General features: G+C 40.1%; 1 protein-coding gene and 1 long non-coding RNA gene across 13 annotated transcripts in view; one reads left to right on the forward strand and one right to left on the reverse strand.

The window, feature by feature from the left end:
* Positions 1 to 298: 298 nt before the first annotated feature.
* MBNL2 (muscleblind like splicing regulator 2) overlaps positions 299 to 21120 on the reverse strand; it is a 146953-nt gene continuing 126131 nt past the window's right edge. For all 12 annotated transcript variants that reach the window (XM_045009464.1, XM_045009454.1, XM_045009470.1 and 9 more), the window contains one exon: positions 299 to 3180. In XM_045009464.1, the coding sequence (XP_044865399.1) occupies positions 3166 to 3180 (15 nt within the window). In that variant the 3' untranslated portion in view covers positions 299 to 3165. The remainder of the gene's footprint in view (positions 3181 to 21120) is intronic.
* LOC123366261 lies at positions 15413 to 19627 on the forward strand. The gene is made up of 3 exons (XR_006577998.1): positions 15413 to 15435; positions 17568 to 17660; positions 19568 to 19627. It is a non-coding gene; the product is annotated as an uncharacterized LOC123366261 (long non-coding RNA).

Raw genomic sequence — 21120 nt, forward strand, 5'->3', positions numbered from 1 at the left:
TATGCACATTCCCTCCTAGAGATGATGTGCACCGCAGTTGTGGATGCTGCTGTAATAGCTCCGGCTGACTAGGGGGAAGGAGGAAAAAAGGAGAATTCCATCCCCCTGCAAGTCATGTTTGCTCATCCTGAGCCAGGTCATTTCCTTTTGGGTATTTCATCTCTGTTACTTGCCACAATCAAAAAATGGTTTTAAAAAATACCATGCTCATCTTCTTCTGATTTTTAGCTCTCTTTACTTGTTGCCCCAGTTGCTCTTTTCAACGTTACAACAATGAAAGAATGCTGTGCTGCTGCAATCATTTTAAAATGCTTCTTTTTATTTGAGCGGTTGCACATTGGGTGAATGAACTTAATGTTACAACAAAAATATAATGGATATTTAACAGATTGCTAATGGTTACCGTGAAAGGCATGAAAGAAGGGATTTCTTTAACTGTTATTGAAATATTCAGTATAAGTGCAGTCAATTACATTTTGTATGAAAGAGGCAAATGATAAGGTATTTTGGTGAAGTGCTGTTTCATTTATAGAAAATAAATACTGAGACATCTCAAGTAACTTGAAATCACGTCTCAGCTATAGTATTTACTATCTCGATGTTGGCCCATCTCATGGCTCTTTCTGGGGAGTTTATTTATTTAAATTAAATAAAGCATTTAAGGTTTACTCATCATCATTATAGTTTCTTTTTAAAAAATATAAAAAGTTTTGGCAAATAATATTTATACAGAAAAATAGTTTTAGATCTTCCCAAATTTGTAATTGTTCTAAAAATTATTTGTTAATAAATAAAATGCAGAATCTGTTGAACATTTATTTGCACATCTGTGTAATTGCCTCCTTATGTTAGCACAGATCTGTACTTGTACAGTTTTTAGGAATATCACAAAGTTATAAAGTTGGAACGTGGATCTCATATTAAAAATACATTTTCTCTTTTGTTTTGTAGGTTTGTCTGAATGCAAGACCTGATGTATCTGAAGCTTTGTCACGAATGGGCAAAAAATAGTAGTACTGAAGTAATTGTAAAAAACTATAGAATAATCATCATGAAACATAAAAAGTTTGCACAAAACAATGTTTTAAACAGTCCTCTACATAAAATATTTAAACAATCTGGATAATTTACCATTTAGTCTTGTACAACAAGCTACCAAAATGTCTAAATGAACTATTATTAAAAACAAATAAAAACAACTTCGACAGATATAGGCAAGTTGCAATGTCAACTACCTAGTTATAATGACTGAGAAAGTCTACAAATATTAGTGTTTCAATAGTACATAATGGTGATACCTTAACTGCTAAAGTAACAGGAGTTAAGATACATTTTTTTCCCACAAAATAAAACAAATGCAACATTACAACCACTATGTTAATTTTACAATCAGATTGTGATTTTTTTTCTTTCGGGTGATCAGATCTACAGCTTTAACATAAATAGATAGTAATTAGACATTTGACAAACAAAATTTAGAACAGAAAATAATTTCCTAGACAACTAATCATACCGTTAGTGCCTCTAGTGCCTTTCAGAAAAGGCAGTGCTGCCAAAGTTTAAAATAGTTTACAATCAATCTGAAAAGGTTAAGTTAAAATACTGCAATCACTAACTATGTCCACATAGAAAACTGATGTTGCCAACAATTATACATAATATTCACTTATAACAGCTGTTTTCATTTTTAAACAATAATTTTAAAACTACGTATTTGTGATGTGTGCAACATACAAAATGTAAAATATGAAATATTTGGTACAGTAGTGCTGGAAACAAATCTTAAACCAAACCTAAATGAAATTTTAATTGTACATATATAATTACCTTGTAAATCAACAATGTATTTAAAAAAGTAAACATTAAAATCTGTTTCATCCATATATATGTATGTATGTATATATATAATATGTATATAGTTGTATTAAAGATATCTTCATATTTCTGTGACATAAAATATGTTTTTAAAGAAAAAGGTTAAAATAACTAGTTTTTTTTCTCTCCATGCTGTAATCCGGTTACAACCCTTTAATTCAATTTTAAAAAAATGCAAGAACAGTAATGATTTATTAAACTGAAACTCTCCCTACATTTTTAATGTTTAGTTAATAATCTAGATTAAAGTCACTTATCAGGTTTTCAGTGACTGAACTCAATTTTAGTTAAATTAGGATATCTTACAAATAATCTCACCTACAGCTTTTTTGTTGTTGTTGCTCTTGATAGAAGTTACCTCAACAGCAACTTGGTTCTTTTAGGTAACCTGACTGAGAGTTTAAAAGATTAGTCACTTATTGTGGATTAGATTATTGGCATCAGCCTCACTTCCTTCAAGTCTGATGTGGCAAAATTTAGGCACTTCTGCAAAGTCTCTTTTAAAAACGTTATAAATATACTCGTAAAATAATATTTTCAAGACTCTGTTGTTTGGGGGTATGAAGTTCATACCGTGCAAAGTTTTAATTTTTTTCTGCTGTCCCATGATTCAATGCAGCTTCTCTATACAAGTCAAATATCAGCTTATGTCTAGCTAAAGAATTTGTGCTTTACGTTGGATTTACTATTAAAATTTTAGATTTACAGGGTGATGAGCAGGGTACTGGGTTTTGTTTCACTTCCTTTCTTTGTACTGGAGTCAGCAGACTATGGTAGTAAACACAGGACTTCTCGTTTTTCTGCTCGGTTACAATAACAATAATTAGGGTTAAAAATCAAACCTGCAACTGGGATATATTTTAGCCAATGTAAATTAATTATTGCTAAACTTGAAAGATTCATAAAATTGTGAATCTTATAATACTAAATTAATGGGGCCATTTGCATTAGCTATAGTTATGGAGATAATAAATATTCCTATGAAGTAAACTGTGTTTATAAAGATCTTTAAAAGTAAAATGTTACCCTTTATGTCTTGAAACATCACAGCTGGTATCAGGTAGTTAACTATTTTAGGTTGGAATATATTAAGCATACCATATGTAATATTCATATATAATACAGCAGCACTAGCTTTTTAGAATTTCTGATCTGTCCATAAGAACAAAATCTTTACTTAGCATGCAGTTTGTGGCAATTCTAGAGAGGAGGAGACAGGATAGTATGTACAATAACAATGTTTTGCCATTCTCAATGAGGTCTCTTGACATTCCATTCCATCCCTGCTGATTATTTCAGGATTATCTGTAAAGAAATGAAAATATTATTGAACTTTTTTATGATTTTATCCTTTTAAAAGAAGGCCACTACACTACAATTTAGACTTTGGTCTATTTAAAATTAAGACACAGATTATACAAGGTTTTCACCATCGACCTATGTTGGGTTTAGGCGTCTGCATTTCACAAACTTGTCCTTTTCCTCTCAATTACAGACCCTCAAGAGGATGCAATCAGACAAAGGGGATATTACATTTGAAAATATCAGATACATTTCCCATTTTATTTTATTTTATTTTATTTTTCCAATAAAAAAGCGAGAAAGAAAAATGTCAATGTGAAAAGTGAAAGTGCAGTTATTGGGCCAATCCTTAGAAGTGCTGAATGCCCTAAATACTCCTTGAAATCTCTGGGGGTTGAGGGTACTCTGCACCTCACAGGAGGGACTCAGAACCTCAGAGGATAGGAATAATTATTTGCTACAATTTTAAGGTTCAAATCCTTCTCCCATTAAAGTCAATGATGGGAATGGGGAGCTTTCCATTGACTTCCATAGGAACAGAATTGAGCCATGAAAGTTGTTGGGTTGGATGCCTCAAACAAGATAAGACACATACCAACATTTTTCTAATTCTTACTTTTTTATGGCAGGTCAATGAAGTGAAACACCTTTCCCATGTAATGACTAATCCTGCTAGTGTGACATTTCAGTATACTTGAGCCCAAGAGTGCTGGAACCTGTTTTCTACCGGTCAATCATTTTATTTCCCATACAGCAAAGGTTAACAGTATTATTTTATACCCTGTATAAGATACTTCAAACGCCTCTACCGTACAGTATTGGAAAACAAACCAGATTTCCATCACCCAAATAGACTAGCTACAATGCCCTTTCCTACCGGGTGTAACATCAGCACCTGGGGGACATGCTGCAGTATCTCACCATCACCACACCTCTACTTCAGAGCTAAAAGTGAAAGGCTGGAAAGCACAGGACACGTGCTGAAATGCCTCTTTTTTTCCTGTTCATTTGGGCACTCAACACATTTTCAAGCCATATTTGTAGGTCGTATATAACATAGCATTAAATAGTACTCTGTCCATTTACGAATTGTAGGCTTGTGCCATTGTTTACTGTGGTATTTATCTAAAAAAATAAGATGCTTTTAAAATAACCCCAGCAACATACTACCTCTGACATACAGATCACCAAAAAGAAACACACTATCCCGTCATGGACAGCCCTTTATTCCAGCCACATACATGATTACTGATGAGGGGTGCTCCAAGAGCTGGCTGGAGCACGTCTATGTCTCTACCAGTTTGCTGCTGTAGGTACAGTATGCAATCAAGATGGTCTAACTATTACAACCATCGTCCTGTGGGTACCCCAGAAACCTCAGCTTACGTGTGGGGACAATGAACACCAAGGTGTTCCATTTCTCAAAGAAAGATGACTGTTAATAATACACTATTTCCAGGAGTGACATCAGTGTTGTCATGTATCTGCAAGTTGCACCGTTTTCCAGGTAGTGGTAACTGGAAGTGTTATGGTCTGGAGGTGGATCAGATATTCAAAATTCTGAATTGTTGCTTTTCAAGGCACCTAGTTTGGTTGTTCTGTTCAAACCGTCTGTTCTAGAAGGCTGGAATAGCAGCTTCCACTAATGTTACTGAATGATCTACTTCAAGCCTGGATTGTTAAAAATAAAATTAAAAAAAAATCAGTGCTACTCTGAGAGGAAAGGAATGCTCTGTATGACCAGCTGGAATCTGCCTGCACCTATGAGCTTTGAACTTATTGACATGCCAATTTTTGTATCTTTATCATCATTTATATTTTGGTAGGCTCTACAAGCTTCAACCACAAACATACATCCGCCGCCTCAAAGGATTTAAAATCTAAAAAAGACAAGACACAATGGGTGGATGAAATAAACAAATGAGTTGGGGAGGGCATAACACAAGATGGAAGAAACACCTGTGCTCCAGGCAAATGGAAATATGCATCCTTCAAGTCTAGGGCAGTGTACCAGTCTCCCAGATCCAGGGAGGGGATAATGGAGGCCAGAGGGATCATGCAAAACTTTAACTACTTGAGAGACTTGTTGAGGCGGTGCGTTCAGAATGGGTCTGAAGCCCCCTTTTGCTTTTGAGATTAGGAAATAGCAGGAGTAGAACCCTTTCCTCTTCAAGTTTGAAGAGAGCTCCTCTACAGCCCCCAGGCATAGGAGGTTATCAACCTCCTGAATGAGGAGTTGCTTGTGAGAACCCCAGGACCTCAATGGAGGCAGAGGAGGAAGGGATGGAACAGCTTTCTAGCCTGCTGAGGGGTGTTCAAGCCCAAGGAATGGAGGGTTGTATGGGAGTCTTTAAGGCCATAGAGCCATGCATCGATCAGCTCCAAAAAGAGCCCTGCACCTTCAAATGGGAGGTCCTGAAGGGTAGTCTGCATCTCCTGGGACAATCCAGAGGACTATAATCAGGAGTTGTGCCTCATGACCATCACAGAGGCGACCACCCTGGCTTCTGAGTCCGTAGCGTCCCAGGCCATCTGGAGGGCCTCTCTTGCCACCGCTTTGCCCTCTTCCTCCAAAGTGGTGAATTCCTGGGCTCGGTCCTGTGGAAGGCCCTCTTTGAACTTGCTGACGGAGTCTGACAGGTTGAAGTTGGACCTGCCTAGCAAGGTCTGATGGTTAGACACCCAAATTTGCAGGCTGTCTGTTGAATAAATTTTCCCACCAAACAAGTCCGGCCTCTTGACATATTTATTTTTTGGTGTGCCACTCGCCTGTTCCTGCCTGTCCCTTTAGTTGATGATGGACATTACCAGGGATCCCACGTTGGAGAGTGGGTATAAAGGTATTCAAATCCCTTTGAGGGGACATAGTACTTATTTTCCACCTTCTTGGAGGTAAGCGGAATGGAAGAGGGGGTCTACCACACAGACTTGGCAATTTTAAGGACCCATGAGTGGACGGGCAACGTGACCTGGGCCGGGGTGGAAGAGGGTATGAATTTAAAGAGGTTGTCAGACTCCTCCACTAGCCCCTCAACCTCCAAGTTCAGGTTGGCAGCCACTCTTTTGAGCAGGGCCTCGTACTCCTGGAAGTCGTCAGGGGGGCTACTCATTTGTGAGAGGCCCACCACCACTTCGTCTGGAGACGACAAAGACGACTACACAGCAGGGGGAGGGGTGGCTTCCCCTTGCTCGTCCGGGGATGGCTGCTTGGGCGTCAGGGCCCGTTGTGTTGCCCCCACGTTGGATTCGGCACCATGCTCTGATTCAGGTGCACACTGTGCCAGAGGCAGTTTGTCTGATGTGGCCTGAGAGGAATGGTGGGAGTATGGGACTGGCATGACGGGTACACCTCACGGGCTCCAGTACTGCCACTGGGCAGGCCACTGCCCCTGCTGCCACACCGTCGCTGCCAGTGCCCTGCCTGTCTTGGGGGCCATCAGTGATTTGGCTCTCGTAAGTGAGGGGCTGAACTCTCCCTCTGGTTCGGACCACTGCCCTTCCGGCAACCAGGGCACAGCCATAGATGCCTGAGTCTATCAGCTGACCCTTGTCTGTGACCAGTAAGGAGAGGGTGAGGACCAATGTCTGCCTTTAGAGCAGTACCGGGGAGCCAGAGACCAGTGTCATGACTGGGAATGATCCCATACCCAGGGGATCAACGTCTGGGAGATCGCCTACGCGATGGTGATCTGGGCCATGGTGAACTCTGGCGGGAGGCCTGACGGTACCACGGGTACGCGGATCGGGATCGTGACTCAAGTATCCCATGCCTTGCAGGTGGAGACCTTGGTGTCAGGGGTCTATGTCTTCTAACCAGGGACTGAGGCTGAGGTCATGTCGATGCCTATGGTCTGGGGATCGGGGACACTCCATTGCTTTAGGGGTTGGTCCCATAACCAGCTTGCCTGTAGATGCTGGGGCTTCGGCTGGGTCCGTCACCTGAGTTGGCGTCTGCAGTGCCAGTCAGTCTACTTGCTCTTTGGCCACTGGGCCCCCTTCAGGCACAGATAACCCTACTAGGGGACGGGACCTGCTGCCACTCCCAGGAGTCGGGTCCCTGGTTGGACTAGGGGGTACGACCGCAGAAGTACCCCCAAGCAGCTCTGGAGTGGGTACAGAGCCTGACACAGGTCCTTTGCCCAAAGCTCCCTTTTTCTGTGGTGCCAGCAGGCCCATCAACTTTGACCACTTCTTGGCACCAGCGAGGGGGAACGGTGCCGGGTGGATTCTGGTGCCGGTGGCGCTGATGCTGAGCATGGAGTCTGATCGAGAGGGCTCCGAGGTAGGATGAAGCACAGCCTCCATGAGGAGGGCCCTCAAGCAGATATCCCACTCCTTCTGAGTTTGAGGGTGAAAGTTTTTGCAGATCCTGCAGTTATTCTTTCTGTGGGGCTGCACGAGGAACATAGCTTAAAGTCCTAGCTGAGGCAAAGTTCCTGCTGGGACTCTAACTCCTAAACTACTACCCTAATATTTAACTTAAAGATCTAACTAAGAGCCTATCAACTAACAACAAAGGAGACAGAACAACAGACTGTAAGAACCGCTAACACTCTTGTGATGCAAGACAAGGTACTCCAACCAACCATCACAGGCGGTAAGAAGAAACTGAGAGGACATAGGATCAGCAGCAGCTAATATACCAATGCGAAGAGCGTGGCACTCCTGGGGTCACTCCAGCCGACGCTACGGATACTGCTAAGGCAAAAAACTCAGACGACTGTGCATGTGGGCGTGCACACACTTAGAATGGAATCAACATGAGTAAGCACTCAAAGAAGAAATAGTATTTTCAATTCACCTCACACAAGTACTGTAGTGCAATCTTTTTATCATGAAAGTGCAATTTACAAATGTAGATTTTCTTTTGCTACATAATTGCACTCAAAAACAAAACAATGTAAAACTTTAGAGCCTACAAGTCCACTCAGTCCTACTTCTTGTTCAGCTAATCACTAAGACAAACAAGTTTGTTTACATTTATGGGAGATAATACTGCCCACTTCTTATTTACAATGTCACCTGAAAGTGAGAACAGGAGTTTGCATAGCACTTTTGTAGCTGGCATTGCAAGGTATTTACATGCCAGATATACTAAACATTCATATGCCCCTGCTTGCTTTGGCCACCATTCCAGAGGACATGCTTCCATGCTGATGACACTTTTTAAAAAATAATGTGTCATCAGCATGGACTCATGTCCTCTGGAATGGTGGTTGAAGCATGAAGGGACATATGAATATTTAGCACATCTGGCACGTAAATATCTTGCGGCGCCGGCTACAACAATACCATGCAGATGCCTTTTTAAATTGCAGGTGACATTATAAACAAGAAGCGGGCAGCATTATCTCCTGCAAATGTAAATAAACTTGTCTTAGCAACTGGCTGAAAAAGAAGTAGGACTGAGTGACTTGTAGGGTCTAAAGTTTTACAGTTTTATTTTTCAATGTATTTTTTTGTACATAATTCTATATTTGTAAGCTCAACTTTCATGATAAAGAGATTGCACTACAGTACTTGTATTAGGTGAATTGAAAAATACAATTTCTTTAATTTTTTACAGTGCAAATATTTGTAATAAAAATAAAGTGAGCACTGTACACTTTTGTATTCTGTGTTGTAATTGAAATTAATACATTTGAAAATGTAGAAAACATTTAAATAAATAGTATTCTATTATTGTTTAATAGCACAATTAAACACCATTAATTTGTTTAATCGCTTGACAGCCCTAATAATAATTTATTTCAAGTTCAAGTGTAAATTCTAACTCCTAAATAATACAATGAGATATGTTCATCTATTTTGGAACTTAGGTCTAATCACATGGAATAGTGCTTATCTACTCTCCCACTTTTGCCTAATATTGCAATTAAGTATTCACTGTGACCATGTCCACTAATGTGTTTTGTTCCTGGTCCCTTTTCAAGATAATAGATACAGTAATAGCCTCATAGGAGAAAGTATCTACACATAGCCAATTCATTCATATCTACAGCAAGCCCAGGAATGTGCTTTCCTGTCTACGTGTGAGTGGAGCTGTTCTAAATTAATTGCAGAAAATGCACATTCTGCCACTGCAGTGATACAAGTCAATGAAAATAGCATTTCTAACAAGAGCAATATATTCTGACAGACTGATGGCCTAGTGGTTAAAAGCCTTGTTAAATATTTATGTATGACTGTGGTGGATTTAATGGTATTTACATATGATTTTAGAGGCAACCACTGTGAGGACACTCTCCTATTTCCTCCCCTTTCAATACTGTGTAAAGTGGTCTAATAGATTTGCCACAAAGAGCCAAATTGTTTGTATCAGTAGGCCACTGGGTAGATTCAAAGCACTGAAATCACGTGAATGATGGTTGTTATTACCCAAGCAATCAATGGCGGTGTCAAGCATGCTGGACTTCTCTACAGATTTGCCTCTAAATATCCAGAAATATTTACCCCTTCAGATCTCCTATCCTTAAGAATAATTTTTGGAACATAAAGGCCAAAATTAGCTTTCATTGCTATGAGTTCCAGCACAGCACTTTCCAGATTTTACAAAGCCTCAGGAATAAGGGATTCTCCAAGGTTTCATAATGGTGGTGAAGTCAATCATGCAATACATGTTTATCTTTTTAAGAATTAACATAATTTGGGCTATGACTGATCCTGACTCAGTTTCTGCAACGTGTTTCAAAGGAGTGACAGCCAGGTGGGAATTTTTTTTAATCACTGTCTTCAGTTCCCTTGCAGACTAGCAACCAGCATACATGGTAGATAACTCCAAATTAGCTCATGGTTGCCTCAAAAGAATTACTAAGAGTTTGAACTTGCTGGTGAATTTTGAGATGAAATAGAAAATCTGAACGTGTCTTTCAAAATAAATTCCAACTTTTAAAACCTCAGATAACTTTTCTTGAGATCCAGAATAGCAAGTTTATGGCTTTCGTTGAGACAGTTCACTACAACATAAAGAGCATCTTCTCTGAACTTGAAATGCACATCATTTAAACAGCCAATATTCATTGCTGTATCGTACAAATTCTGGCCAACCAGTTTTGATTTGAGGTCTGCTGCCTTGATCCTTACAACAGTGTGACATCAGCTGTCTGAATATCCAAAGCTGGCACACAGCAAAGAGAGTACAAGATTTCCCATGCTGCACAAATCTGATATACACTGACTCTTGCTCAATTACAGACCTGGCATTGGATCCATCAGCAAGTGCCGTAAAAAACTTGCTTTTTGTATGTATTTGAGGGCTTGGCTACACTTACAAATTTGCAGCGCTGCAGCAGGGTGTGAAAACACACCCTCTGCAGCGCTGCAAATTGCGGCGCTACAAAGTGCCAGTGTAGTCAAAGCCCCAGCGCTGGGAGCCGCGCTCCCAGCGCTGTCCGTTATTCCCCACAGGGAGGTGAAGTACGGACAGCGCTGGGAGAGTTTTCTCCCAGCGCTGGCGCTTTGACTACACTTAGCGCTTCAAAGCGCTGCCGCGGCAGCGCTTTGAAATGCAAGTGTAGCCAAAGCCTGAGACACACCCCTAAAGAGACTGAGATTATGTCTACAAAGTCTTTCATTCCACAGATGTGAGTATATTTTGAGCCAAGATTAAGGCCATATCTCTAAAACTGAACTCATGTTTTGTGACCACGTAAGTGGTGTTAACAAGGTGGTAAACATTTGGCTCTCCCCCTATTGCACGTTGCAGAGCTATCTAGGGAAAGGAGCTTCTTGTAGACAAAATGACAATTTATGCATTTCACATGAGCAGAAGAGCAGTCACGTACATGTAGGTAAAACATTTTAAAGGTCTTACAGACACTTACAAGCGGACTGCCCTTATCAGAAAGCATATCACATTTTCTGAAAATTACATGAAACATTTCATCTTTTTGACACACAAACCACAGGGATTTATCGCTTTCAATGAGTTTTGGAAAATGTATCTACATCAAAGTTTCTCATATTCCTATCCCATGTGCTATGTCCTTTACACTTACCCCTCTCCTGGTTCAGGCTGTTTTTTATTAATTATTATTATTTTTACCCCCGAAGTCCAAAAGGGTGAGTAGATGTGTTCCAGACATTGTTTTTTTTAAATAAAATCAAAATCAAATCTGTGATTATCTAATTTTTAAACAGTCCGACATCTTGTTTTTGTCTTTCTGATACCCCTTTTGGATGTCTATCCAGCAACTCCAGATCAATGTGGCCAAAACTCACGTTTTGATCTGCCCCTTGAAACCGTCCTCCCCAATACCAATTTATCTGTTACCATAGATAAACATCATCATTATCCTAGTCACTCAAATATATAATCTGGGCATAATCTTGAACTCTTTACATTCAGACAGTCATGCCGTATGCAAGTCTTGCCGTGCCTACCAACATAACATTTTAAAGAATCTGCTTCTTCTGTCTGTCTAGATCGCCAATGCTCTAGATCAGGCTCTCAGTATCTCATGCCTTCGCTACTGTAATCTCCTTTCTGGCCTTGACACCAATTATACACCTCATCTGAAATCCAGGCAAAACCTGCTACGAGGATAATCTTCCTGGGTCACTGTTCTGACCACATTAGATCTCTCTTTACATCCCTCCTTTGGCTCCCCTTCCTACATCATATCAAACAACCTCCTTGTATTTACATTTAGTTCCATGCAGTCTGTAAGATCTGTCTTACTGAGCTACCAATTCCCACTTTTGCTTTGCCAGTGATACCAGATTTGATCACTCATTTGTCCATTTCTCTCTCAATCATCTCTGCACTTTCTACAATGTCACTCTCCCACGCCCCGCCCCCCCCCATGTTTGGGGAAACCAGCTCATCAAAATTCAGACTCCTTTTAAATCTCTCCTTAAAACTTACTCTTGCCTTGACTGCTACACATCACTCCTGTGTGCCTGATTAGGCAAGCAGTGAGCTATGACTTCTGTTTGCTGCTCATGTCTGTTCATTTTATTGTTACCACACCCACCTGGTTTGCCTGGTTTGCTGTCCGCTGCATTGCCTCAGACATAAAAACTGTGAGCTCTCTATGTTAGCAACTGTCTTGTTATTTGTCTGTATAGTGCATAGCACAAATTGGGCCCTGGTCTTTGTCTGAGGTTCCTAGGTGCTAGAGTCGTATAAATTAATATAAAGAGTGTTTATACAGTGTGTAAGTCTTGAACTGATTAGCATATTAAGAAGTCTACCCTTGGCAGCAGTCAGTAAATTTGCAATTACAAAAAAACTGTAACAAAGTATGAAAGAAAGGTAATCTCACTCCTAAACTCCAGTAAAACTGTTGTTTAGCAGTTGCAGCAAATAAAATTAAACTGTAGTTTATTTTACTACAAAGCCTCCAATGGCTTAGTTGGCAAACTAAAATAGCTGTTGCATTTCAGACAAAAATAACTGCCTTTGAACTACCTGACTGCAGCCTAAGTTTCACAAGCTTTATTTTCCTCTCTTAAAATTAGCTCAAACTGTCTTTCAGCAGGTGCTTCAATGTTTGCAAGGTTCTAACAATTATTACACATTTTACCCTGGACTGGCTGGAACATTACCTTGCCTTTGAACCTCACTATAGATGAAAACCTCATATCCAATCTCTTTCCTCCCCAGTCACCACACACATCTGATTAATTACAGCATTAACAGACACACACATTCAAAATGAAGCTCTGCCTGAGGCATGCTTAGCAGTGCATTTCCTCCTGGCTGTACACTCTTTTCCCAAGGCATTACTTGTTTGGCTGACATCAATCAGGCCCATCCACCTGCCCTCTGACTGGCATCTCATGTCTACTGCTCTGCTCAGTCCCTTCTCCTCTCCTGTCTCTGAGTCAGCTCAGTTCTCTTTGCTCCAATTCCACTCTGCCTCTCTGACCACCAACTCCTTTGCTTGGCAGCTCAGTGCTGCTGTGCCTAATGTCTGTCCCATTGTCCTTGCTAAGTGGGCAGGAAACATGATACTCTCAATGAATCCATAAACTCAGGGGTCATACCCTATGACTGGAGAACTGCTAATATAATACCTATTTTTAGCAAAGGGGGAAAAAGTGATCAGGGAAACTACAGGCTTGTTAGTCTGACCTCTGTTGTATGCAAGGCTTCGAACAAATTTTGAAAGAGAAGTTAAGAACATAGCGGTAAATGGTAATTGGGATAAAACACAACATGGTTTTACAAAAGGTAGATCATGCCAGACCAACCTGATCTCTTTCTTTGAGAAAATAAATGATTTTTTAGATAAAGGAAATGCAGGTAGAGAGAAGGGCTAGTAGGATGATCGGAGGAATGGAATACTTATGAGAGGAAACTCCAGGAGCTTGGCTTGTTTGGCCTAACCAAGCGAAGGTTGAGAGGAGATTTGATTGCTCTCGCTAAAGACATCAGAGGAGTAAATACCATGGAGGAAGAGGAGTTATTTAAGTAAAATGCCAATGCTGACACAAGAATAAATGGTTATAAAACTGGCCATCAACAAGTTTAGGCTTGGAATTAGACGAAGGTTTCTAACCATCGGAGGAATGAAGTTCTGGAATAGCCTTCCAAGGGAAACAGGGGGGCAAAAAAGCCAACTTCTTTCAAGAGTGAGTTTGATTAGTTTATGAAGGGAATGGTATGATGAGATTGCCTACAATGGCATGTAGCCAATCTGAAATTGCTAGTAGCTCTCAGGGCTAGTCTACACTTACCTGCCAGGTCGACGTGGTGAGTTCGACTTCTTGGAGTTCGAACTATCGCGTCTAATCTGGACGCGATAGTTCAAACTCCCCGCGCGCTCCGGTCGACTCCGGTACTCCACCACTGCAAACGGCGGTGGCGGAGTCGACCTTGGAGCCGCGGACTTCAATCCCGCGGCGTCTGGACGGGTAAGTAGTTCGAACTAGGGTACTTCGAGTTCAGCTACGCTATTCATGTAGCTGAACTTGCGTACCCTAGTTCGACCCCCGCCCTTAGTGTAGACCTGCCCTCAGTTACTACAGAGAATACGTTCCCAGATGTCTGTTTGGTGGGTCTTGCTGACATACTCAGGGTTGAATTGATCGCCATTTTTGGGGTTGCGGAGGAATTTCCCCCCAGGTCAGATTGGCAGAGACTCTGGGATTTTTCACCTGCCTCTGAAGCATGGGGATTTGGCCACTTGCTGGTTTAAACCAGAGTAAATGGCAGAGTCTCTGTAACTTGAAGTCTTTAAATCATGATTTGAGGATTTCAGTAACTCAGCCACAGGTTATATGTCTATTACAGGAGGGGGCATGTGAGGTTCTGTGACCTGCAGTATGCAGGAGGTCAGACTAAATGATTATGATGGCCCCTTCTAGCCCTAAAGTCTATGAACCAATTAGTCCCAGGCAACAGGACGTTTCCCAGACTGTATACATGTATATAAGGTTGATGAAAAAATGTCTGATGTCATATGCAGTATAATTCGAGAAGTATGCAATCATAAAAGCCTGCAACCACAATGTTGCTTTTTTGATGGAATATAATAAATATCTTTTGTATATTTGCCATTTTAGGAAACATATTGAGGTGATAAAGACCAGTTTTTAGCTAAACATGGATTCCATTCTCTCCCCCTTTTATCATTTGGATAGAAGACTTGACTATCTGAAATCATTTAATATCAGAGGCAGATATACTTCTAGCAATGGAAAAGGGTCAGGTCTCCATGCTCATGCTATTACTAGCATCCTTTGATTCCATTAGTCACAGGTTGTTGACGACTCACAGCAGAGATCTTATGGAATGGATGGAAGTTGCTCTTCTCTGGATTCACTTCTTTACAGTGGTCCCAGAGGGATCCCACAAGACTCAGTCACGTCATTCTTCCTATATAATACTTCTATGAAGCCACTAAAGAGAGACTCTAAGACAGCTAATGCTATCATCTCATCATTATGCTCATGCTTATTATATTAACAAGTATTTATTCACTTCAAATAAACAAAAGTAGCTACATTCTAGGACTAGCCAACCTTATTCACTCTTCTTATGAATAGTGAATAATGTAGTCCCTTTAAAGCAGAGGTTTTCAAACTGTGGGGCTGCCCAGGGCTGACAGCCAGGGCTCCCGCTGTCAGCCCCAGGCGGCTGTCAGCTGGGGCTCCCACAGTCAGCTGTCCAGCTGACAAAATTGCGGCAGTCACAATCATTTCTATAGCAACAACTACCTTTCCGTAGCAACAACTACCTTTCCCACCTTCTGGTTTAGTGTATCATATCCTCTCCTTACAACAAGCAGTTGTGCAGTGCTTATTCCACTGGTGAGTTTGATATTTTTTCATATTATGTGGTGAAAAATGAATCAGTACTTATTGCCAAAAGATAGTGTTCTGAAATGAAAGGCAGAAACTGAAACGGCTGATACAGTCGCCATATCAACCACACTGCCAAGAATAAAAAGCCTTATGCAACTGGAGAAAAACTGATTTTCCCAGCTGCAATTGACATTTGCAGGACAATGCTTGTAAGGCAGAGAAGTTAAAAATGATCCTGCTGTCAGACAACACAGTGAGCCACCGAATCTGACATGTCAGAAAATATCAGTGTGCAGCTGATCTCTCGATTACAATCCAGTTTATCTGCAATCCAGTTGGATGAAGCAACAGATATATAAAAAAAAGCTCATTTAATTGGTTACATTCGGTATGTCATAAAACATCAATATTGGAAGATTTTCTGTTCTGTAAGCCAGTTAAGATGCATGCAACTGGATCTGAACTGTTTAACATTTTAAACGACTTCTTAACTTCTCACGAGTTGAAGTGGGAAGCCTGAGTTGGCATCGACACGGATGGAGCCCCTTCTATGCCCGGCAGTAGGGAAGGCTTGAAAGCCAAAGTATTTGAAATTGCTCCACATATATCGTGGACTCGTATGATACACCGCAAAACCCTTGCAACTCGAAACATGGATCAGGAACTTACTGATGTTCTGAGTTCTGCTATCAAAATCATAAACTTTATCAAGATCCAGCCTACTGAAGCACGTCTCTTTGTAATCCTTTTTACAGAAATCAGAGCGGAGCACAATCCTTTTTTGTTTTGCATGGAAGTCAGGTGACTATCCAGGGGGAAAGTGCTGCAATGCATTTTTCAACTGAGAAACTAAGTTCGACTTTTTCTAGTGGATTTGAATTTCAGCAACACAGAGACACTGTGTGATCCCTGCTGGCTTGTGCTTTTGGCTTACCTTGCTGATATTTTTGACAAACTGAATTCTCTAAATATCTCATTGCAAGGAGCGGAAAGTACTATTTTTGAACTGCACAACAAGAAAGCTAGCTCTATGGAAACAAAAAATCGAAACTGGTTTAAGCATTCCACTCCCACTAACTGACGCTATTGACGAAACACAATCTGAACTATAGAGTGTTGTGAAGCCAAACAAGAATCACTTGACTACTCTCAGAGTCAGTTTGGATAAATATTTTACCGAAGGAAAAGTAACCCCTGAATGACAGGATTATTGAACCTTTGTAGCTCAGGCAGTGACCTTGTCTCAGCTCTCAGATGACATTCAGGAGAATATGATTGAACTTCAGAGTGATAGGATACTGGACATTCAATTTAAAAAACAAGTCTTTGCGGGATTTTTGGTTGAAAGTTGGCTCAGAATATTCAGCTTTGTCAAAGTGTGTGATCAAAGCTCTTTTACTGTTTGGTTCATCTTATTTGTGTGAGATCGGCTTCTCTTCGCTGGCTGTGCTAAAGACAAAGTACCATTCGAGATTGGGAGTAGAGGACAACCTCAGAGTGTCAGTTTAAAAAATCTCTCCAAATAACTGTCCGCAGAGAAACAGGCACATCCTTCAAATTAAAGTATCTGTGTATTTGAAACTTACAGTATAGATAATTTAATTAAAGTTGTGTTAAAGGTCTCTGTTAGGCTAACGAGTGTACCTTTTGCATGTGTCTATTTTTGTCTTGGTTGGGACCTCAAAGGGAGAGGAGGGCTCAGTTCAACAAGTTTGAAACCACTGCTGTAAAGTTTATCATACTACACACAAGAACATTCTAATTTCTGTTAGACTGGTAATAAACAGACTACATAGAAAGGGGAAAGCCATTATTGTAGCTAGTTTAGAAGCACCCATGCGATGACTATTTTTATGTCCAACTCAATATTAACTTTCAGCAGGTTTGATCTACTATTGTAGACTACATTTTCCATCTGCCATTTTTAGGGCATTTTCTTTTTTCTGCTTTCATTTTCTAAACTGCTGTGATAGGTTTACCCAGATGTGTTGAGGGACCAAAGTTGTGAAGGGCAAGTGTGAGATTATTCATCATGACAGAATCTATATTTCTCTACCTGAGTGCTACTTAAACACACCATTCCTGAGCTCACCCATTCTTTTTATGTAAGTCCTGCTTTCTATTTTGTTTCCTTCTAGTATTTCATGTGTGCTGAAAACATTCAGAATGAGAAGGGTACTAATAATTTCACACCACTAATAGAGAGTGCTGCCTCATCACAAAGGGCACAGGTAACATTTCTCTACACTCCACAGGAAGAACAAACACTAATTGTCTCCAAGATTAAAAAAAAAACCAAACAAACCCAGGCTTCAAATTAAACTTCTCTCCACTGCAAAAGCTCTCTAGTGCAATGTTATGGGTCAGACCACAAATATAATTTGGATTTTCTTGATGCCTTTGTGCATTTCCCACACAATTCAGCCACTTTGCACATACTGGAGTAGTATTTTGTATTACTGTACTTATGGTTAGTTTTATAAACTTACTGCACATATTTAGAATGGACCAATCATGGTCTCTGAGGGAAATTTATCCATCAATGTCCTGACTTTTATTCATTTAAATTGTCATGCCTTTTCTTTGACTTAAACAAGAAAAAAGTGACACTATGAATTGTGAATGGCTCTATATTCAAATAAATATATAAACCTGGGTTTATTTGAAATAAAATCTCCAACTGAATCTGCAAAGGGTGACCCCCTGCAAGATCAGTGCCAAAAATGATAAGTGCATTATTGCTGGGGGAATGCTTCATGGCATGGATCATGTACATATAAATAAGTTATCTAAGATTATTTCAAGGGTGAATTCTTGAAACAGACAACTGAAATTCTTTCAAATGCCAAACAAATACATCTGGAGCTCTGTACTGCATTACATGGCTAAAATTTTAAAGGAAAAAACACATACCTGATATGAACTGTGGATGAATTTCAAGAACTGGCAACTGTTATATCTAAACTCTTTTTTCCCCAAACTTATGAAATCACTTGATCTCAGAAAACTTTGCCCATGTTCCAATAATTAAAAACACACCCAATGGAATTTTACCATACTTTCCAAAAATATCACTTTTGGCATGACACAAACTTGAAAAATTTCATCTTAAAGATACATTTGTTTGGAAAATTATACAAAAGCAGGAAATATAAGAAAACTGCCTCCTCAAATATATGTATACTGTATCCACTACAATGTTATATTTTATGAAACAGTTAAATACAGAAAAACATTCCAAAGTTAAAAAAATAGAGAGTGTAAAGAGAAGGAAGGATGCCTAGATTTCTGATGTAAAAAGGAAATAAAATGCAGGCTTTTCTTTGCACATTTCTCAGCCTGTGTGAAGATACTGCCATCTAGCTAGTTTATGGGAGAAAAAGTCAATTTTCAGTCTTTGATGACTTCTCACACATCCCTTCCAAATTGATAATATTTTATACATTGTAAATACCCATTCTAAAGATTTGTACACAATAAGGTTGCTAAAATTAACTGTCATCTGTAATGACTTTCATGGGGTGACAGTTGAACAGAAAGGGTTCCACAAAACAATGTTAGTAAAAATAGATAAAGTGAAGACATTTTAAGTGTATTTAGCATTATATTTCAAATATCAAGTCCCTTAATTTCTGTTTAACCAAATCTGCACTGAGAAATAGAGCTACTTATACAGTTTCTGTTAATTAAAAAATAATGTTTTCCCGTATACTGGATAGTGTCAATATGTCTAGAAAATGAGTGTGTGAGGGTCTGAAGTCAATGCGAGTTTTTCTTTTGACTTTGGCCCCTTGTGTTTGCAAAGTTTTCCAATCCTTATTTTTGAAAGTGAAACTTCCTTACATGTAAATCAACTTCTCTGAAGATTTCATTTGATTATGTTCATGCTCCTGGGTCTTGTGTGTCTATCATGAAATAGGCCATGAGCCTGTAATTTTTGAGCTTTTAAGACAAGATACATGTGTCTCAGGCACAGGCTACTTGCTGTTATCCGCATACTTGCTATATAAATTCCTTTTCCTCTTTCTTGAGGAGCAAGACGCAAAAGCATCTAAACTACCAAACATAACTTTTGCCCCTAACAAATATATGGTAGGGTGACCAAAAAGAAAGTTATAAAGCAACATTCGTTTCCCAGGTCTGAGAGGAAGGTGGGAGAGCAGGAAACCAGTCAAATCATCTGTCCATAGTTGGTGAATTTCAGGCAAGTAATTTTTCCCTTCTCGAAGAATATCCAATTGACTGAATTCTTACCCTTGAACAGAACAAAGCTTGAGGGAAGCTTTTCCCAAACAATGCATTCCTCAAATAGTAGAGAAACAAAGAGGCAGTTTCATGAAGCCAAAAGAGTTGTGAAGGCTTCCTAAATCTCTCCTAGTTTTATAATGTAGCCCTGAGTAGATTCTGTTCATCATGAACTTCGTAGCACCAATGCTTCCTTCATCAGGGAAACATCCTGCATCAGCGCCTTGCCCCAAGCCAAAGAGCCTCATGCTTCAGTTTTGTAGGCTGGCTCTGCATCATGCTTCTGAAACAGAATATTTTCTTTAATAAGATCTACTACATACATGGTGACATGGTTTAATTGTGACCTTTAAAAAATGCCTAAAAGGGCAAATCCTGTCCCCATATCTCTGCAGGCTCAGAAGACCCAATGCAGTAGAACCAATTCTACTCTGCTGTGTGATCTCTGGGAACAGGGTTTCAGTAGACCGCACAGAATGCACACTCACAGTGTGCTGCCCAGCCCAGCTCTCCAGTGGAGGGTTTAGGGCAGGATGCAGAGGCACTAAGGCTGTGAAGCCTGACAGATACGATAAGATCCTGGACAAACCTTATTAAATTAAGAATTTTAGAAGCTTGTTGTATTAAATATGCAAATGTTTATGTACTATTGAGCGACTGCATGTATTTCCATGGGGCAGGGAGACCAAAGCGCTCCAAGAACTAAGAACACGGGGGCATAATTAGGCAAATTCTCTCAGGTTGTAACACCTTCAGAGAGCTACCACCACACATACTGGAGAGAGGCTCACACATACTGGTCCAAACTGGATGCTCGAGGGACCAACAATTGGATAAATAACCCGAGTTAAAACTCAGAGCTTTCTTTCTGATCTAACAAATGGACAGAACCTCTGGTCTAAGGGGGAACGCAATCCTTAGGGATGGGTTGGAAGGGCTTTTGCCACTGAGCTCCCATAAGACTTGGGAGCTAGTTCTGAGTGAAAGCTGTAATGAGCTGGGGAGCATGCAGATAGGTTCTTTTATTAGTTTTTAATATGTTGTCTCTGTAATGTTTTCACCTTAAGAATAAATGTGCTTGCTTATAAAGGGCTGTGTGATAACTTAGCTGTGGCAATTATACTATTTAACATCTCTGAGAAAAGAAGTGAAGCAAGCCTGCTTAGGAAGTCTTTTGCTGGGGAGGTCACAATATAGTCAGGGAACTGTACCACCTGGAAATAACCCAGTGAGAAGGGAGAGACACGTGTCTCCACTCAAGAAAGTCATCGGCTAGGGAGCCAGAGGCACAGAGTGTGTCCCCTTGGTGGATCATAGAGGGGGAATACTGATGCAGTTGCCGTCAACTGTGACAGAGCCTATTCTAGGACTGTTACTAAATTTGTTCTGTTTTTTTTTTTTTTTGAAAGTCAGCGTTACCAGATTGAACAGCAATAGTTCTGAGCA

The sequence above is a fragment of the Mauremys mutica genome, chromosome 1, assembly GCF_020497125.1.
Source record: "Mauremys mutica isolate MM-2020 ecotype Southern chromosome 1, ASM2049712v1, whole genome shotgun sequence".
Lineage (NCBI taxonomy): Eukaryota > Metazoa > Chordata > Testudines > Geoemydidae > Mauremys > Mauremys mutica.